Genomic DNA, 19,727 nt, shown 5'->3' on the forward strand with positions numbered 1-19,727 from the left:
GATGGACAACCCTAAAACATTATGCCTCCGGGCACAGCTATGCCTACTTTGTTGCTAGTTTATTCTCTGTACAGTGTGGCCATTGCAGGACATTACAAACCCTGCTTGTTAGGCCCAGCTGTACACTAGTAGACTTCAACAGGCTCAAAACTTTGTCAAATGATTATCTACTGGTAGTGACAGCAGCAGTTTTCGAAATCCAGGACATATTGTGTGCAAATGCCAATGATTAAATACTCTATTAATTTATATCTGACTTTATTTGGTTAGTGTACATTTACATCTTTTACAAATGATGCTGATGTATCTTTGAGAGAATTGACAATTCTCCAAGAGTTGTTTGCCTGTAATTCAAGAAAAGCTGTGGAAGACTGCATCCTGTTGCACTCACTAACCCATGAATAGTGTCAGTGATACGGGGCCCAAATCGTCCGTACTTAATACCAGAGAGAGAGTGAGGTGTGGCACATGCATCTGTCACACACAACATGATCTGTCAGCCTGACAAGGACATATGAAACAGGTTTGGCAAACGTGCCAGACAAACCAAATACTGCAAACTCAGCATGTGATACGATCACACCTCACAAACACCTGACAGGGCTGTTTCCAGTGCAAACTCCCTGTAAATACTTCGGTTTCTCTATAAAGTCTGGTCAGATAAAAAATGTTAGATACACTGTAGATGAACTTGTGTGCACTTGAATTTAACTTAATAAATGCTTCGAAGACAAAGACCAAATGACCAGCATCTTGACAACCACAGAAGAAACTAACTGTAAACGAATATTTAATAAAGTCTCATGTCTTACAAAGTCTCTTACCTGGTTCCTTCCTCTCCGTCTGCCATAGTTTCGCCTCACCAATGTCTTGTAGTTGTGGTTCTTCTTGGTCAAGTAGTAGTAAAGGACACAGTCAGCAACACACTGAAACAAGAAATAGCGCGTTATTATGAACATATGGCACTGAAACTGGACTGAACATATTCAAGCATTTACTTGTTTTAGTTCTGGCAAAATCATCAAGCCATAAAACTTTAAGATTATATGCACACGGCCAGTGAGTGAAGGACTATGTCAGTGCAGACTTTTTAATATTGCTGTTTATTATATACAAAAAACAAACCAGTATAAGCAGTTCTAAAGGTCTTAACACAAATAGTTAATAAATATTCACAGCTGAAAGTGTTTCAATTCATTACAGCCTGCAGGACTCACTTATAAGTTAATATTTTACTCTAAGAAGTGATTATATAGAGCTTTGAAGTTTAATCTCAATTGATTCTTGTGTTTCTCACTTTGGGAAAGTTCATCTTTAATGTACTGCCTGGAAACTATCAATAAAATAAAATCCTGCAATTTCTTTCAAAAATGAGAATTTGTGAAACTACAAGCAGAAGTTTACCTTTCTCTCCAGATAGGAGGCAATCAGGCCAAAGTTCTTGGGGTGTTGGACAAACCTAGAAAGAGATACCAATCGTTACTAATGCGCCAAAGCTAAAAATATATCGGTGTAAGTCTAAGGTGGCATAAGGTCGATAAAACATGTCAACACGACACTTGGGGACAAACTGTGACCCAGACATCTGCCAACATGGGAACAAGAACAACTCACTTCTCCTTAAAGATCTCCTTTTCGTGTTCGGTCCAAACATTCATGAACTGCCGGGCTTTGTACACCTTCATTGGGTCGTCCATCAGGCCATTCATGTTGATGAACTTCACTCGCCTCTGCTCAGAGTCGTACATCATGGGAGGGATGACTGACAGCTGTCTCATCTGTTTCTCATTGTTCTGTGGAACATTGGCATGGAAAGAAGCCACAGTTAGTCCAATAGAGAATAGTCTACCTTATTTAATAAACCACCTGCTCCCTGCCTTTGTGACTTATGTAGATTATATGAATTCACAATGGTGTTGTACGTGAAATGCTTCAGAGATCTCTCTCTCTTAGAAAACACAATCTGTCTCACTTCCATTTGGGCTGTTTTCATCTTGGTATGTAGTTTGACTGCTATACTGTAATATATTTAGAAAGATCACTCCAGATAGTACCCACCTCCTGCTCAGAGAGTCCATCGATGATTTCTGAAATCTCATGCTCGCTTCTTGCAATTGTTGCAGACAGACCTGTTCCTCTTTGTCCAACCCTGCAGAAAACACAGACGAATGTTATAATTTTACACATGTACTGGAAATGTCACATTATTTGTATCCTGTACAAAAACTAAAATTACATTTTGTTCTTTTTAGAGGAAATCAAATTTGCAAGGTCACTAGGAGGCTGTTCTTTTCCAGCCAAAACCAGAGTCAAATTGTTAACATGAGCAACAGGAGACAGGTTTGGGAACTTAACAACAGAATCATTGTACCTGTTAATGAATAAAAAAAGTCTCTCTGAACAGCTATTAATTGCTTCCTCCTTTACTGTCCAGCAGCCTGTATAAACAGTGCTGACTCGCAAACTTTGGGAGATTTCAATGAAAGCACAAAGCGTCAACGCCAGGAACAACCAGACGCTGGACCCCCACCCTGTCTCCCACCCTCTCAGAGGCACCCAGTCAGCATGGGTCTCTGCCTAATGTAGGCCATTGCACACCACCTAGTGTCCTCCAATTAGATGATAGCCGAACAGACAACTTAAAAATGGAGGAGACTTTTTTAATGTCTGGGTGTGGTTAATTCTTGTCAACATTGTTAATGCATCAAAAGATTAATGGAGTGAATATGATTTCGCTCTATCTTTCCATCTTTGATCACCTTCCCACATAAAGCTGATTTTTCACTGCTTTAAACAGAATGTGTTTACTTCAGTTCTGTGCAATTTGAAATGATCTGACCAACATAGTGCTAGCAAAAGAAGGCCACTGCTATATGAAAACAGGCTCATATTCAGCTTCAAGCTTACATTTTTTTCCAATCTGGGAGTTTACTCCTGGGCATTAAACCTTGCAAGCCAAATGTGTGTAATCTGTGTATTGTAGCAAAATAACTGCATCATGTCTTGATGTTGACCAGTCACAGGTAAAGATGATTACCTCTGGAAGCGCTCCTGCTGCTCTCTCTGCTTGCGGATCTCTGGGAATTGCCTTTCATAGTACTCCCGTGTCCTGCTCTCTTTGGCTTTGCGTCTGGGGTTGTTCTCCATTCGCTCCACCTTCTTCTCCCACGCTTCCATCAGCTGGTCATAGCGCTGGCAGATCTTCTGTTCCTGCGTGCACAACACAGAAAATTGAGTGGGTGTCACTCGCTACAGTAAAAACCAAAAAAAAACTTGCTAGTGCAAGAACATATATATCAGACATCAGGAGAAATATATTTTAAATAATGTCACTTTAATTTTCATGGACTGTTATGCAAATTAAAAGTGCATCTAGATCTTCTGTTACTATGTTGCTGCCAGATAGCCTCCTGTTTTGAGAGAAAAACTGAAACTATTCTCAAATAAGCACCATTCCGATGCAATCTGTACAATGGTGAAATAAAATCTCAAGTTTCTAATGAAGCATAGATGGAGCTACAGAGAGCTATAGAGAGTACAATAGATGTGATACGTTGCTAGGTCACTGAGCGGAAGAGACAAAGCAGATGCAAATAATGGAAAAACAATTATTAAAATTGACCCATCAGGCAAATCAAGCTACCATGATGTCGTTAATTCCCTTCATCTGTAGGTGAACTTGAGTGCATCAGACGCTGCAATTTTTACATATACCTCTTAGCATAGTCATTGTTGCAGTTTACCTTTGTGTTTACATTTGTGTTCATGCTCTTTTTCAGACAGGTACAGACAGGCTGCAGAAAGTTGAAGTGAGAGCAGAGTTAAGAGAGTACAAGCTGTTTAGGATCTGGTGCTAATTATTGTGGTTTATGTCTGTCTGCCATGTTGCATAATTCAATGTCCTGACCCAGGCAGTTTGTCCTGATACAACTAAACTACTTAACAAAGCTCATCATCAATTATCAGCTCAATGTGTAATTTATTTGGATTTATTTACAACTGGTCTGCTAAATTACATTTTATTGTTTGTTAACAGTGAAATAATTATTAACTTAAGTTTAATTAACTATAAATCTACCATTTATTAATGTTGGTTACTGTAAAGTGTATTATAACATAAAACAAAATCAATCCAGAGGTGTAAGAGTTAAAATGTCAAGTTCTGATAAGGAAAGAGAACAATATAGCCTCATTTCCACTTTCCTGCGAGGGGCAAACAATTCACCTTCCTCTTGGCATGTGGCCAAGTGCACTCTGCCATTGTTCAAAAGGCCCATCTGACCCTGACAGGGAACAGCCAGAGAAAGGTGGGACTACTGAGCCATGGCAACACAAACTGAGCCAAGTGTTTCAACATGGGGGGATTCTGAAATATTTAAATCACTGGTAACTGATAAGAATGACAGTAATTTGGCCATCTTATTTCTCAGGTCTGTTCTTTGATGTGACATTATTTATTATTATACTGCATTTAAAAGCAGTTCTTGGCCCACACAATGCTTTTTAACAAATAGGGGAAACCGAGGCGTTTCCCGAACTGTAAATACATCAGTGGATTATTTTTATTAGCAATGCTTGCTATGCGGCTCCGGGATGGCAGTGTAGGTCAGTCAGTTCACCACTCTGGTTGAGACCGAAATATCTCAACAACTATTCGATGGATTGCCATGAACATCTGTAGACTCTCATGAGCCCAGAGAAAACTCTACTGACTTTGCTAATTTCACCAGCATGAGGTTGACATTTCTGCACAAATTATTGGATTGAGTAGAGAGAAGGTTCAGAGATTATGTTGAATTACAATAACTTTGGTGATCCCTTAACTTTCACTACATGGTCAAAATTTCAATTTGTCCAATACCTGCCCAAATAATGACATTCCCATTATCCTCAACTGCGCTCCCAAATTTCTATACATCATGCATCGTGACCTACAATTAGAAGTTTTATTTTTTAGGAATCAAATTAAATATGCTCCAATGTTTAACATTATGTCCAATAACATGGGTTTTTAAACAACTACGTACTGAGTTTCAACATGACAAGAAGATTCAGAGCGAAAATATGCAATTAAATATCTCATGTGTAATATTAAAACTATGTCCTCTCTGACTGTGTAAGACAGTGTAAGCAACACACTTTTTCATGTATGCCTTTTGCATTTTAAGCTTGCAAAAAATACAAATGTTAAAACCAGAAAAACTTTAGTTTTTTTTCTTTTCTGCAAATGCACAGTGTAACAATATTCTGTAGCTTTAAGTAAACAGGGAAGCTACGGATCAAAAGCTGTAAAGATTCTTATATTTCCTGGTTAGCTGAGGTCATTGAGTGCAAACAGCCAGGTATGTGACAGCTACACTGAGCATGGGAACAGGCGGTGCCGCTAATGTGGCGACCACAAATACCTCGAACTTCCACTGTGCTTTCCTAACAGCAGGGACACTTACCCTTTGTTTACGAGCATGATTCCTCCTCTTGAAAAACAAAATCAGCTTCTTTCTCATGACTTGGTTGCTAAAAGAGAAAAACATTTATTCAGTGAAATCAAGATATTACAATGTTTATTTGCAAAAGTATGTGTTTTTTACAATACAAGAAAGCATACAAAGTTGCAAAATGCAAGTGTACCTTTGTAAATTTGAAAATTCTATGAGAGATAGAGCTTGATATCTCACACAACACCCCCACCAAAAACCATTAGGCCATATCATTGTTTATTTTTAATGTGGAAGGTACAAAATACTGGGAACTTTTGTGTTTACACATGATGGTGGCTGTGGGGACAGAACAGTGAGAGAGCTGACCCCGTCAGTGTGGCCTGTAGAGCAGATTCACACAGAGGTGGTCTGATTGGTCCTGATAAAAGCCTGAGCCAGATGGGCCGCACTCATGGTACACACTGATAAGCGCTTGGTCCTAGACGGCCTGGCCTTCAACCCCCTGACAAAACCCTACTCCAAACACACCTAACGCAGACACAAGGACATTCTTTCACTTCCTTTCTCAGTCACTCTCCTTGCTGTCAGTAGGGCAACGCAATTGGGTGACTCAGCAATCAGATTAGGCAGAGTTATCAGCTGGGTTTATCTTGCCGAGGTCAGCATTACCTCTAACACTTTCCTCAGCTGAGATGGTTTGTATCTTGTTGGTGTGTTAAGCATCATGTCTGCAGCACTGTGCAAGACCGACAGATGTTAATGACATGAACCTATGGAAAAAATGTAGATACTCACGTCTTGATGTTGTCATGGTACACCTTTGTGTCTGATGGCTGATTGTACAGAGGCTAAAAGGAGAAAAAGCAGAAAAAGCAGAACAGGAACAGGTAGTGGATTAATTATTAGCTATTAAGCAAGCAATAATATCTAACTTGCAACTGAACTCAGCATTACTTCTTCCTGAAAGCTCATGCAAGGGCAAAAACTATCATCAACCATAGATCACGTACCAGCTCAACCTTAGGACCAAGACCTTCCAGTATTTTATGGGCCTCTTCAGCTTTTTTCTAGAAAAAAAGAAAGAGTTCATATCTTAATTACAGGGACACTACAATTTCTAGCATTTTCAAAAACATAGTCACCTGGAAAAAATGTACGTGGGTTATACTCAAAGAAATACAATATTTATGAGACTTTTTAGTGGCTAAAGCATGCAAGCAGATTCTTCCAAGTAGCTTCACATGACCATTAATGCAACATCTGACCATTTGTACAGCAATTTAAGTTTTAACAGTTATGTTACTGATCAGGGATGTGATCTGTAACATACAGACGAAAGGGCAAAGACTCAGGAAAACTATCAATTTAAAGATAATAAACTTGAGCACTAAATAATGAAAAAAATATACTTAATCATTTTTAAATGCATTTAATTTGCTCTTTCAGTATGAACTTCTGCAATTAATACATTTGAAAAGTGACAGAAAGAAGCAATATGCTAAATTAAAAAAAGGACAAAAACATTCCAACTGTGCAGCAAAATGAATGAGGACAGCAGCTACAGTTTGTCATTGCAATTGTAAGATCATGAGACTGATTCTGAAGAACTCTTGATTTTCCAGTTTTCACAGGCCTACATTTACAGACTGAGACAAACAACCACAGCTGCCAGACTAAATGCTGTGCACTGAGCTGGAGCAGCTTTGCAGCCTAAAGGGTTAATGGCTGACTGAGAAGGAAGGCGTGTCTCAGCACTCTTGTACCATAACATTGTCTGACAGACATGAACTTCAGTGACCTCCATAAACACACACTCACTTCCCTATTGTTCAGCTGAAATACAGATAATGAGGCCTGTCTTTCCCCTTGGTTAATGTTTGGTTTAATATATTCTTAATTGGTTTTAACAAGAAAATATGACAAATTTACACTGCAGTTAAACATGGTTACTTTTAAACACTCCTGCCAAAAAAACGTGCAAAAACCACCAGACATTCCAACATATCCCAGCAGCAGACTGGACTGAATATTTTTTATGACAATTAAAACATTGCAAAGCCAAATTCCATCTTTCGAGAGTGAGGGGGGCTACTTGTACAGTGCTGAGCTGCAAGCAACCACAAACATTCAGTCCATATCTCGTCATGAACGGCACTTTTTTCAACTTAGGGAATACCACAAATAAAGACGTCCCACTAACCCTGTGACAAATACATTGCATTTGCTATAGCTGCTCCATCATACAAGCTTAAACATAAACAGCAGCAGCAGGAAATGTTCCATTCGCATCAGAAGTAACTTAACACATCCTAGATATGGCTCAATGCAAAAAGTAAGCAGTAAAATGAGGCTGATATTTGAAAGTGCAAACATACAACAGGAACACAGGAGTGGAACTTAACTCCAAACCAGAGATTCAGTCAGAAGCTACAACCCCGATTACAAAAAAGTTGGGGTGTTGGGGTTTAACTCACTGTTGCAGGCATCAAATTAATAATGAGTGCATATTTTTAGCAGCTTGAACAACGACAGTTTCAATTTAACGTAGGTCAAAAAGGCTTTTATTTAGGTTTCAGTGTCACAACTTTTTTGGAATCACAGAGAGAGCTGAACACATACAGATTTTAAGACACGTGTTCAGCCATTAGTTTAGCATTAAACGGTTTGAGAGGGGAGACTGCAACTGGTTGGCCATGGTCGCCATGGTTATTCCCTGCTGAGGACACAGCAGAAACGCATGTGTTCTCAGCTTGGCAAGGCTCCATACAGTTTAAGCGGGTTAACCTGGGCTGGTGGAAAAAACAAAAGTATAGCCCTTTGAGCTTTGAGGACACACAGCCATGATGCATCAATTAATAGCAGAAACTATTTAAAACACAAAATGGCCAAGAAGAAGTGAGGAGATGAGATGATGCTTTGCAGCAGTGACTAACCCTGTTCTCATCGTAGATGATCTGGACTATGCTGCGGTGCTTGTGCTCCACTGGGGGAGGGGTCACTGGCTTTTCTGGCTCCACTGGCTTTGCTGCTTCCTCCTCCAGTTGTTGCTGAGAGACAACACCAACACAAAACAATTTGACCAATAGCACACAAGAAAAAACACTAAATACATACAGAAAAATATGAGGGGGCTCCTTTCTTATATACATGACCCATTTAAACATGCTGTATCTTGTAAGAAAAATTGTGGAAAACACAGCCGCATCTACACAGTGATGATCTGATCCCAGCTTCTGATATCTGAGGCCCATGCAGGCATTATCAGATTACTCTCTAAGGGCTTGTTCAAGTACAACTTTTATGACAAAACTGAAGGTTTCTGGCATTGAGAATGCTGATGCTAGCAGACAAGCTGAACTTGTGAGTGTTTGATAGGGCAATGTTTACAAGTTAAAGGTTACGTAAACTAACAGGTTACAGGGACAAGATTATGAGTTCATGAAATGCCTCAAATAAACAAATAAATCCCTGAAAATCTTCGGTAAATGCAGACTGAAAAACTGAGAAGTGTTCTCTCCCAGTAAAGCTCAGCTTACATTCCTATCTAATGAGATGGAATTCCACAAAAGATAGCTGGAGAAAAACAGCCAAAAACTAGATTAAAAACAAGCTAATCAAGACGGGGAGATGGGCTGAATAAAAAAAAAGCCTGCAGCTGTAGACATTCAGTTTTTAAGAGCATCTTATTGGGACAGGACATACAGCAGATAACACCAGACTGTTGAGCCACAGATCTGTAAAAGCATCTTACAGTCCTGGTGAAATGCTTTCAAACAATTTGGATGCAGACAAAGTACAACCTTGGGCTGATTAAAGGTCCCACATTATGCTCATTAATATGCAAATTTTGGGTGTCTGTTAGAAAATGTGTATAAGCTGTATCAAAAAACACATTTTACTCATCCTGTCCAATGCTGCAGCACCTCTAGTTAACTTCTGTCTGACATTCTGTTTTAGCTTCTGTCTCTTTACGGCCCCCTTCCAAAAAAAGCTCAGTCTGCTCCGATTGGTCAGGTCTGACAGGCATGAGCATTCGCCGCCCACCAACCATGGCCGTTAAAGGGGCATTGCTGAGGCTGCCAATTGTCTAAGTGCGTGATCAAAACCTTTAAGTATCCTGACGGCTCATTTGAAGGTACAGTTTTTCAGAATACCGTCTGCGTGTATTTCTATGCAGATTGAGCGGTTTGACACTTTCACATATTTATAAAGGCAGCTAGACCTTCCTCATAATAAAAAAATTGCAGCCTGCACTTTTCCAAAGCTTAAAAATATACAGGGGTGCAAGGAAGTGGCAGGAATCAACAGTCAACAAAACTTTGGCACTCTCAGAGACCAAATCAAATCAATCAAAAAGACTCGGAAATCACACTAAATACAATGTGGGACCTTTAGAACTCCTCACTGAGAAGACGAGCTAGCCTGGCGGACTTAACAGGAGCCTCCTCACTATTGCCATTTTTCCACTAGCACTTTAGGCCGCGCCGAGTCAAACCGAGCCGCGCTGATTTGCTTTTCCAATACCAGTTTAACTGTGCAATGAGCCACGGCCGCCCAGCATCCAAGGCTGTGCTGATGTCTTGCGACTGCAGCCAACCCGTAACAAACACCTGTCTCCCCCTAAAATCAATACTTAACTCATGTCTGTGCAGGAAACCTGAGAGAAAGAAGTTTTTAAACATGTTCAGCTCTCTTGTAGCTTCTAACTGAATCTCTATAGTTTCTCTCATCCTGTTTGTACTTTCAAACATCTGCTGTGTTTTACTGTTTCATCATGTCCCCTTAAGCTGTTTCAGAAGTCATGTTTAGTTTCTGCTGCTGAAAACCCAATGTTTCCTGTAATGCTGCTTTACAATAAATGCTTTTAAATGACTAAATAACGGGGGCTTTTATTGTGAAGAAGTTATAGTATATTAAACATATTTGTAACTGAATTAGCGGAGCCACTTTGCTAGCTGTGATTCTTCGATAGTACTGCGGGGATCGGGAGAAGCGCAACACTGGTTTAAGCCACACCTTCAAGCAGGTAGCCCAGTCGTGATGGAAAAGCAAAACCCCAGCCGAGCTGGGCCGAGTCAAACCGAGTAGAGCCAGGCCCGCAGATGTAATTGCAAAATGGCATATCAGTGAGGAGAGCCTGTTAACATTACCACCAGAGAGAGTAAACACAAAGTTCACTGCTTAATTAAAAAAGCAAGTGAACTCATTACTTGTGCCACTTTTTCTTATACAACATCCATTGTGCTTGATGCATGTTCAGAGACAAAAGGCTTTACTTTGTAACCAACCTGCTTTTTCTTCAGCTTGAAAATCTGCTGCTCCACTTTTGCAATCTCTCTGTCAACACGGTCCATACTCTGGATCAGCTCCTCCTTGGAAAGTTTTGAGGGAGACGTGTCCTGTTCTTCCACCATGTGTAGCGTATGTCCTCCTGAGGATGGGGACTCCACTTTGACATTGAACTGAGACTCCTTGCACAAACAAAAAGGTTCATTTAGCTTGTGAAGAAATATAACAAGATCTGTACAAACAAAATGATACTGTCCAGTTCCCACAATCACTCTTCAAACTAAGCAGCATCAGAAGGGTCCTACTTTTTGGAGGGGACTGCTTTTCCAGATAGTTTACAAAAACACATAGTGACATTATAAAATCACAGAGAGAAGTTACAAGTTCCTTTTTCTTTATGAGGGCAGTGAAAATGTACTAGTGCTACAAATGATGGTGTAGTTCAATAGTGCACAACTATAGTAAGTATACGTTTGTCTCTGTGAGGACAAAACATTACTGAAACCAAATGTGAATTCTTAGATGCAAAAGTAAATTAAGTGGAACAGGGCCCACCTTTTTGATGTCCACAGTGGTTCTTATACTGTCCTGTACTGCATGGGTTAAGGGCAGGACAATACCCCCAGCTGTGGGAGTGTTGCGGGTGATGTGGGACTCAGCAACAGTCTCCATGCGAGGGCGTTTAGTCTCCAAGGCCTCATGCTCAGACTGGGCTGTGATGGAGTGAAACTGCTGTTCGTAACCATGGCGTCTCTCTGGAGGCCTGAGGAACAGAAGTAAACAAGAAATTCATGTCAGAGGCAACATCCGGTGGTCTAGATGTACGATTCCCAAACTGTAATTTGGAACTGTAATTTGGGGACAGCATCCCTGAGGGAGACCAAAAGGAAAAACAACTCTATAACACAGAGCGTACTATTAAAGTTTTTTATTTAATTTTTTTTAAACTTGTTTAGATGCCACATATGATGATGAGTTATTATCTCTCAAATTTCCAGGTAGAATGTTGGATATTTGAAGTGAAGCTCTTACCTTTCAGTGCCAGGGTGGAATTCAGACAGTAAAGATGGTCTTCTCCGACCTTGTGGATCTTGCATATGAGTCCTATAGTCCGGGACGGTGAAATCCTGAAAGAGATACAAAACAATTTTGTAATGCACTCTGATCAAGGTCATGACAGTATGAAGAGAGAGCTTCCTGCAAAGCTGGAACTATAACAATGCACTTCACAGATGCAGCAACCAAATCATGCTAACAAAAAGGCAAAGTCCTGTCAACACTGGGCGACACACCTGATGCAACAGATATGTTTCCGTTCTAATCAATACAGCTGTCTATGCTGGCTGCGTCATTCATGCTTTATACATGTAACTGGTACCCAAAGCATCTTTTTTGGTGCCAGGTCTTTTTTCTCTCTCAAGTAACTACACAGATTATGTGGTAGGCATAGGGAATAAAGGCGATGACTATTCATTTGTAACATCCCCAGCTCAAGTTTGGTCAGTGACGTTTGTTGCATGTCAGCCCCCTGTAAAATACCCTGCTTACTTCTATTACTTATCTGTGTTACACATGTTAGATCACATTTGAGGGATCATTGAAAAAAATGTGTGTATACTGGCTGATAACAGCCCCAAAAATCCAGTATCGGTCAGGGCTCTACTCCTTGCCCACCTCATTTCCTAAAAGCCATCTGCTGTACTCAATCTAATAACGAAGATTTCCTAGACAAACTGTACAACTGCGGCTCTGAGTGTAAGACACAGACACAATGTCTGCATTTGGAGGTCTAATTGGTAGATATTAAAAATGAATTAACTGAGCTGATCCACATATGTTAAAATAACAAGGTTCACACATTTATCATCCAGTACAGGAGGAGATCCACATGTACCTTACAAAAAGAGCTGAATACCACAATATCATGTCAAACTAATTTATGTAATGACACACAGTCGGCCCGGAAGTAAGACTTCACCCCTCTTTCAAACAGCTCATCATCGGTCAGAAAATTGATTAAAACCCTTTCAATACTCCAAAGATTTTATCAAAAATCTATTGGGTAAAGAACAACCAAATGTTATCAGCACAGTGTGACCTCCAAACAAACCTGACCAAGCAAATGCAGTTACAGGAAAACTCCAGTTTTTTCCCAGATTTAGGGCAAACAATCCGAATGCCCAGAAATTTACTGCTGACAGTTTTCTGTGAAAGTAAACTTCTAAGAAGTATGTCATGTCATCCAAAATAGCTAAGAAACACAATCCAATTTTTACAACAGCCAAATGAAAATTCAACTGAAAAGTGAGCAATTAAATAATACAAACTTTATAAAGCTGCATGACTGAACTGAATATCATAAATATTTGTTAGTACAGACACTATGATTATACTGATTATTTATTCAACTTAATTACACTTTACTTTGTCTGAAAGCTCAGGCAGTTACATTTCAATTGCAGTTTTCCAACATAGAGAAAATGCTGTTACAGCTGCAGCAACAGAGAGCCCTTAGGCTGAAGTCACATCAAACATGGGCGAGCTTGGTGGTGCTGCCACTACCACCCCCAACTTATTTTCTGTGGGAAGCTGCATATCAGTCGTGAAGAGGTCAGCTGAAACACATTATGGATCCAGATAACCATTAACACAGGTTTAGAGTGCATCCGAACGACGTTGTTCAGCAAATATCTGTTTCACTGCAAAAACTCTTCATGCAAGCCAACATCAGTATTGCTCAACATGGACCTGATCTGTTTTAGTTTGTCTCACTGGAGCCCCAAATCATGAAATCATCAATCATCATTATAAAAAGGAATGATCCTTGTTTTGAATGCTAGCGTGCCTCTTGCTTACCACACATGGAACTACTGAGTGACTTCCAAGACCGTGAATGAAAGAAAAAGTAAACGTACTACAACAGTGTGCAGCTCCGACGGTAAATAAAAACACACATAGCAATGGGCTGCAGTCAAAAATATAACACACTATTTGCACGCTCTAGGGCTGTCGTTTGTACAACTGATCTGTATTTTAATATATGCTCACTTGACAGATTGAGAGGGGCATTTTTGTTGTGTATTGCTGGAATTAGACATCCAGGGCTACTTATGAGAGCCACAGTACATCGTGGAGGAACTACAGTGTATGGAAGAGAAAGAGGCCGCCACAGCTCAGAGACGATGTAAACGTTGCCAGCCAGTAAGGAGAGCAGCACAGAGCTGCCCCGTACCAGTGTGATGAGGCTGTGATAAATGTGCACCAATGGAAACCAAAGTGAAATCACTGTGCTGCAGCCGATCTCATCGAGGCTTGTTTCTTTTGAATTGCTGCATCTACAGAAGAAGGGGTACATTAATGTGTAACGTTGGACACATGGACAGGAGTAGACATGCCTGAGACATACAACAAAGTCCCAAAACCAAACTGGTAAGAACGATCAAAGCTAGCGGGATGAAACGGCCGTGTGAACAAAGAGTTATGTGCAAAATAGTGTTTCATTACCGATGCAAAAACTTTCAATACATGTTTTGTTACCCAAAAGTGCTATCAGAGGTTAGCCTAATGTTTGTGGCTCTAACTGGCAGTATGTAGGAGTTTGGGGAGTGGCCTTTGAGAGCAACGGGTCCACTTCATCCTTGATGATGTAGGATTTCCATCATTTGTCAGTTTTCTCAGGTCACAGAGAACCAATTTCAAAAATAGTTGCATCTCTCTACTGCATAGATAGCCCAGTTTTATAAAAAGACCATGTTTCCAGCTGTGAACTACCCCTTTAACCTGCAATGCCTTAGATTAAAGTCAACACAAAAAAAGCTGAGAGATCTGAATTTCCATTATGACAAACTAGACTGTTTTCTCAAATACAACAGTGCTGAAGGAAGGATTTACCTGTTGGTGTCGTGTGCCGGTGAAGGTGTACTGGACAGAATGTGGTGGGTATCGGCTCTGCTCGCTGCTGAAGCCCCCCTGGCTGGGGGGGTAGCCCGAGCTGCTGGACATCCTGGCTCAGTGCTAGCGGGCCGCTGCTGCTTTACTGATCAGAGATTTTAGCTAGACCATGTTCGGAGACACAAACCACCTGCACCAAGACAGAAACATAAAACATTTTTTTTAAAAGTCACTTTTTACATAAAGATGAATACATCAAAAATATCTACAAAGAACAGATTCAGCCAACTAAGATGAATTCATAGCAAGTTTGACATGTTTGATTGTATTGTCAGAAAATACTGCTGATTGAGAGACCTGTTGCTGCATAGGGCTACAAATAAAGGTTACTTTCATTAAGGATTAATCTGCCAATTATTTTCAAGATTTATCGATTAATCGTTTAGTTTATAAAACGTTGAAAACTTGAAAAATGCTCATCACTATTTCACAGAGCCAAAAGTGATGTCTTCAAATTGCTTCTTTTGTCCAATCAACAGTCCAAAACCCAAAGACTCTTCATTTACTGCCTTAAATGACAAAGAAAGAGCAGCATCCTTCTTAAAGGAATAGTTCACTCTATATAATAATAGAATATTACAAAGTTTTTGTGTAGTTTTATGGACCTTTTCTTCTCGGACACCATTTACGCCTGTAATATGGATTTTTGCTGCAGGAGGGTACCCCCGCAGGTCTCCAGCTGCACTTTGAGGAATAAGAAACTACACCGGACTTCTCATTAGCATGAGGGTGAGTCGATAATGACTGAATTTCGTTCTAGAGTGAACTATTCCTTTAAGGATTAAGAAGCTGGAACTGGTAAATGTTTGACCTTTTTTCTGGAAAATCACTGAAATGATCATCATTTCTGTGTTTCCATGAGGGGGATACAATCCTAAAGTGCTGCCCTTCTGACATCACCACTTGTTGCCAACATAAGTATTATGGTTCAAATCAAATCCAAATGTACCAATCTAAGTTCTTACTTTACTTTGCAGAGGCGTTGATATAGGTCAACGCTTTTAAACCAAAAGAGCGAGGATGATCTCAGAACAACTGGTACACAACAACAATTGGGCTTTACTGTGCAGTGGCAGCTCTGGGAAAGGTTCATATGGGTGAAAAAAACAGGGGGCCTGGGGCACCCCAGTAGTTCACCTGGAAGAGCATGTACCATGTATCAAGGCTAAGTTCCTACCACAACAGCCCGGGTTTGATGCTAGCTGGAGGTACTTTTCTGCATGTCATCCGTTTTCTCTCTAGCCATCTTCCTGTCTCTCTCCAGCTGTCACTATCACTTATAAAGCAGAAATGCTCTAAATATAATCAATCAAAATAAAAAAAAATAGATTAAAAAAAACAGAGGCTTGTTCTTCAAAAACAAATGACTGTGTTAACATAATTTGATTGTTGATCATTTGTAATAAGCCTGGATTTTTTGTTTCTTTCAGAGCTATCTCACATGTATGTTGATCTGTTGCCACATTAAAAAGGTTAAACATGGAACATTTCGGCCTTATTCCAAGTCTGCTGCATATGAGAGCCAAACCTTTTTAAATTTCCTCAACCATCAAACATCTAGAATAAACATACCCACAAAAGCTCTGCCAGTAAGCATATTGTATACAATCCTTTTTATGTTAATGGTAAACAATTTAGAAAGCAATATGAATTGTGTTCAAATTGTTTTTGCATATGAACACATTTCCCATTAAATAAGATCATGCTTTTCAAAGGGAAAATGCATGGCAGGCTGTTGAGTCAAATACTAATCTCAAATACTAATGATGCAGAATCACCAACCATCAGTATTATAAAGATATCGGTTTAGTTATATTATCCACATAATTTATTTTCACAAAAGAGTTAAATGCGGTTAAATATGTGGTTTGAAAATAAATGTACAGTCAAGTAAAACTAATAGAACAAAAACCAACAAATCCATTCTAGTCTATCTAATCTAATGATATGTAATTCCACTGCCAGGTCTACAAGTAGTTTAGCCTACTATGAAAACAAATTATTAGTTAGACAGACTAACATTATAGTCAATTATTGGTCATGCAATTTAATTTCTTATAAACAATCTGTTGCTTATTAACTGGCAAGGGGACTGGCAGGGTGTGTCAGGTCATAGTTTGAATGGTTTTTGATTGGAAAAATTCCCCAGCTTTTAATTAACGTCTGCTGCACAGTTGTGGTAAAAAGGTGCCATTTGCCTTTGCATGTTACGACAACCAATCACATGAGAAATTATCATGGTTTTAACTTTCCACTCATGTTGCCATTAGAGCAGAATAAAGATCCAATTGTTAGCTGACAGAATTTTATCCAAGATTAACAAAGCAATCCACTTGCATCTAAACAATGTTGGCGAGATGGAAATGAGCAAGTTTACTTTAGCAGCTTAATATCATGTTAGCCTGGATGAGTTAAGCAATGTACAAAGAACCTGACCCATGACAGAGTAAGGAAGAACTGGAATCGTTTTTGCTGAATGTCTGGTCTCTAATAAAGATGACTTACATATCCCAGTATTGATATCCCAGTACTTTGCAACAGCAAAGGACAGCAAAAGCTACCGCGGGTTGATTTAGAGCTACATCACTCTGTTTTTTGGGCTCTTTCTGCCATTAATCAAAATAATCCATTGTATGCATCTGTGTTCTGCTGGCTCTTTCATTTCTATTCTGTCATGCATCTGTCATACATCCAATGTGCAGCTTGACCACCATGCCAGGACATGTCAATGTTGGAAAAAGGGACAGTCACTACCACCATAACCTGGGCGGGAAGCTGTTTTGGAAACCTATTTAATTTTTTCAGTCCACAGGCCACAGAGTTTGGTGGGTCCCGGAATTTATGAACCACTTTCACATTTTCAGGACTGATACAAAATATATCAGTGACAGAAAAAAAAACAAGTAACCAACAGCAGTTAATACAGCTAGTAGACATGTGTTTGTTTGTTTGTTTTTTGCCATGAATGGGATAGCTGTTTTTATATCTACCATTTCTTATTAAAAATGACATAATTTTGAATTATACCTGTGGAAACCATAGAGGCAGTAACAACGCTTGTTATTTCCCACGGCCTCTACACAAAGCCAACACCAGACAAGTCATGAATCTGGTTCTTAAATGTATATGAGGCTACGTCTCATTTTCAGCAGCACCTCCTAGCTTAGAGCCAGGACAAGGAGTGAAAAATCAGCTTAACAATAAGGAGCAGATGAAACAACAACAGAAGCACACTTCAGCTGCCTCAAAATGTGACAACCACCATGCACGTTTTAGTGTTTTACTTTAACTGTTCTGTAAACTTGATATAATTTGCTCCTTCTCTAGCCTGACACATCAAAAAATAATTGGCCGATCTACTGTCATCGATTACATCTATGAAATAACCATCATGCTTTAAATTGAGGAACTTGAGCTGTACTATAAAGCGGTGGCCAAATATTTACCAGCATGTCTGGCAATCAATGAAACAGGAAACAAAGTTTGTTGCACTGATGCTGTTAGGGGGGACTTTGTCATCTTTCATCCGAGGTCTTGCTCCTTATGTAAATCTTCTACAAATTTTTCTTCATGTATTTCAATCTCATTATTCGTTCCTCTGTGCTCCCAATGGAAAAGGGCAATAAGCAGACCTCCTTGGTACAGGCCTGTGTCACAGCATCCTTCCGGTTAAGGGAGACAATAAATCCATTAATATATGTTTGTTTTTTCTTCAAAGCAACTGTGTAAGTCGGATGAAATTGATATACTTATCCTCAGCATCAGTTTTTGCAACCCCTGTTAGTGACCTGATTATCCATGACGTGCTTCTCAGCTTTGTTCCTCCTTTTGTAATAACTCGCAAAATTCACGGTGGGAATCATCTAATGGACCGTTTACAGATACAGTTTAAGTTGTATCCCTGTTTTATCTGTTTGAACGTGGAGCATGAATTTAGATAAAAGAAACTGTGGCTTTAGTACATTCGCTCCTGGGTGTTCCCCTTCCTCTGCATTTCAGCAGTCTTTAATTGAATTTTCCGACGTGGTTTAAGGGATGCAGTCTCATGTTATAAAAATGACTCTGCTTTTGGTCAGTCTTCGTCGTTTCACGGTGAAATGCTTTGTGAAGTTCATTTTGAGAGATCATTTATAATAGTCTCTGTGGTGATTTATCTGTAGACCCAGCAGCCATGATGTACATCATGTCCACATACAAAGCCTAGCAGTCAAAGATACTGCTGCTATGTGTTGTTATTGTTGTCTTTTTACAGCATACTGTCATATAAACGCAATGGGATTTGTAGCTTATCTTGGGGGATGGGTCCGTTTCCACAACAGAGAGCTTTTCCGGAAATGCACCATAAACATGCACAATAATAAACGTAAACTTTAAGGGATATGCTACTTTTACACTTTAACGTGATAACGCGACGTTTAAGATGTTGTTGTTGTCGCTAGCTAGCTAACTTAGCCCGTATTTCACCTTTGAATTCTCAACCACGTCGCCATCTTGCAAGGCAGATTTTCAGCGTAGACCCGGGCGCTTAAATAGCGTGCTAATTAAACATGTTGCTTTGTTGCATATAAGCGATATGCACTCACCTCATATTTAGAAAATATACCGATGGGAGAGAAAGGTATCCCAGGGCAGAATTGTGTGTCAAATGTTGATTGTAAATCCGCGGGTTGTGAGCTGTGGACGACTAGGCAGACTGAAGGCTGCGCCGCATTTGTCGGTCGATGTCCTGACAGGGTAAAATAAATTGTCCCTACTCGGTTGGATCCACAGGGTGCTAACGCTCCTCTACAAATTGTACCTATAAAGAAAACTATAATCTACCTATTTGAAAAGTAGGCGGACTGTTATGTCACTCTTTTGATAAATATTTATTTTTTTCAATTTGGATTTTTATGCACCTGCAAGGATAATGCTGTGTGACAGCTAAATAGTCCCCTCCAACACGGTAATGTTCGTGGTGTTTGTAATTTTTACTTTTCCAGCAACGCCAGTCTGGCATGGTTCATTAACTTTCCAATCCATTTTCAGGGTAGTCTTCACTCAAATAAG

The 19,727-nt window shown here is 39.7% G+C and overlaps 1 protein-coding gene across 5 annotated transcripts in view; it reads right to left on the minus strand.

Moving 5' to 3' along the window:
- Positions 1-19,406, minus strand: part of ncor1 (nuclear receptor corepressor 1) — a 54,411-nt gene extending 35,005 nt beyond the window's left edge. For 3 of the 5 annotated variants that reach the window (XM_084374582.1, XM_084374580.1, XM_084374579.1), the window contains exons 1-14: positions 19,262-19,406; positions 14,619-14,808; positions 11,760-11,854; positions 11,283-11,490; positions 10,727-10,909; positions 8,372-8,485; positions 6,449-6,505; positions 6,234-6,286; positions 5,448-5,514; positions 3,038-3,210; positions 2,059-2,149; positions 1,615-1,793; positions 1,405-1,459; positions 813-926 (exon numbers count right to left, since the gene is read on the minus strand). In XM_084374582.1, the coding sequence (XP_084230708.1) occupies positions 813-926; positions 1,405-1,459; positions 1,615-1,793; positions 2,059-2,149; positions 3,038-3,210; positions 5,448-5,514; positions 6,234-6,286; positions 6,449-6,505; positions 8,372-8,485; positions 10,727-10,909; positions 11,283-11,490; positions 11,760-11,854; positions 14,619-14,729 (1,500 nt within the window). In that variant the 5' untranslated portion in view covers positions 14,730-14,808; positions 19,262-19,406. The remainder of the gene's footprint in view (positions 1-812; positions 927-1,404; positions 1,460-1,614; positions 1,794-2,058; positions 2,150-3,037; positions 3,211-5,447; positions 5,515-6,233; positions 6,287-6,448; positions 6,506-8,371; positions 8,486-10,726; positions 10,910-11,282; positions 11,491-11,759; positions 11,855-14,618; positions 14,809-19,261) is intronic. The other 2 variants (XM_084374583.1, XM_084374581.1) reach the window with 1 other exon arrangement.
- Between the last annotated feature and the right edge of the window lie 321 nt (positions 19,407-19,727).

The sequence above is a fragment of the Pagrus pagrus genome, assembly GCF_965226575.1.
Source record: "Pagrus pagrus genome assembly, chromosome: 14".
NCBI classification, from domain to species: domain Eukaryota; kingdom Metazoa; phylum Chordata; class Actinopteri; order Spariformes; family Sparidae; genus Pagrus; species Pagrus pagrus.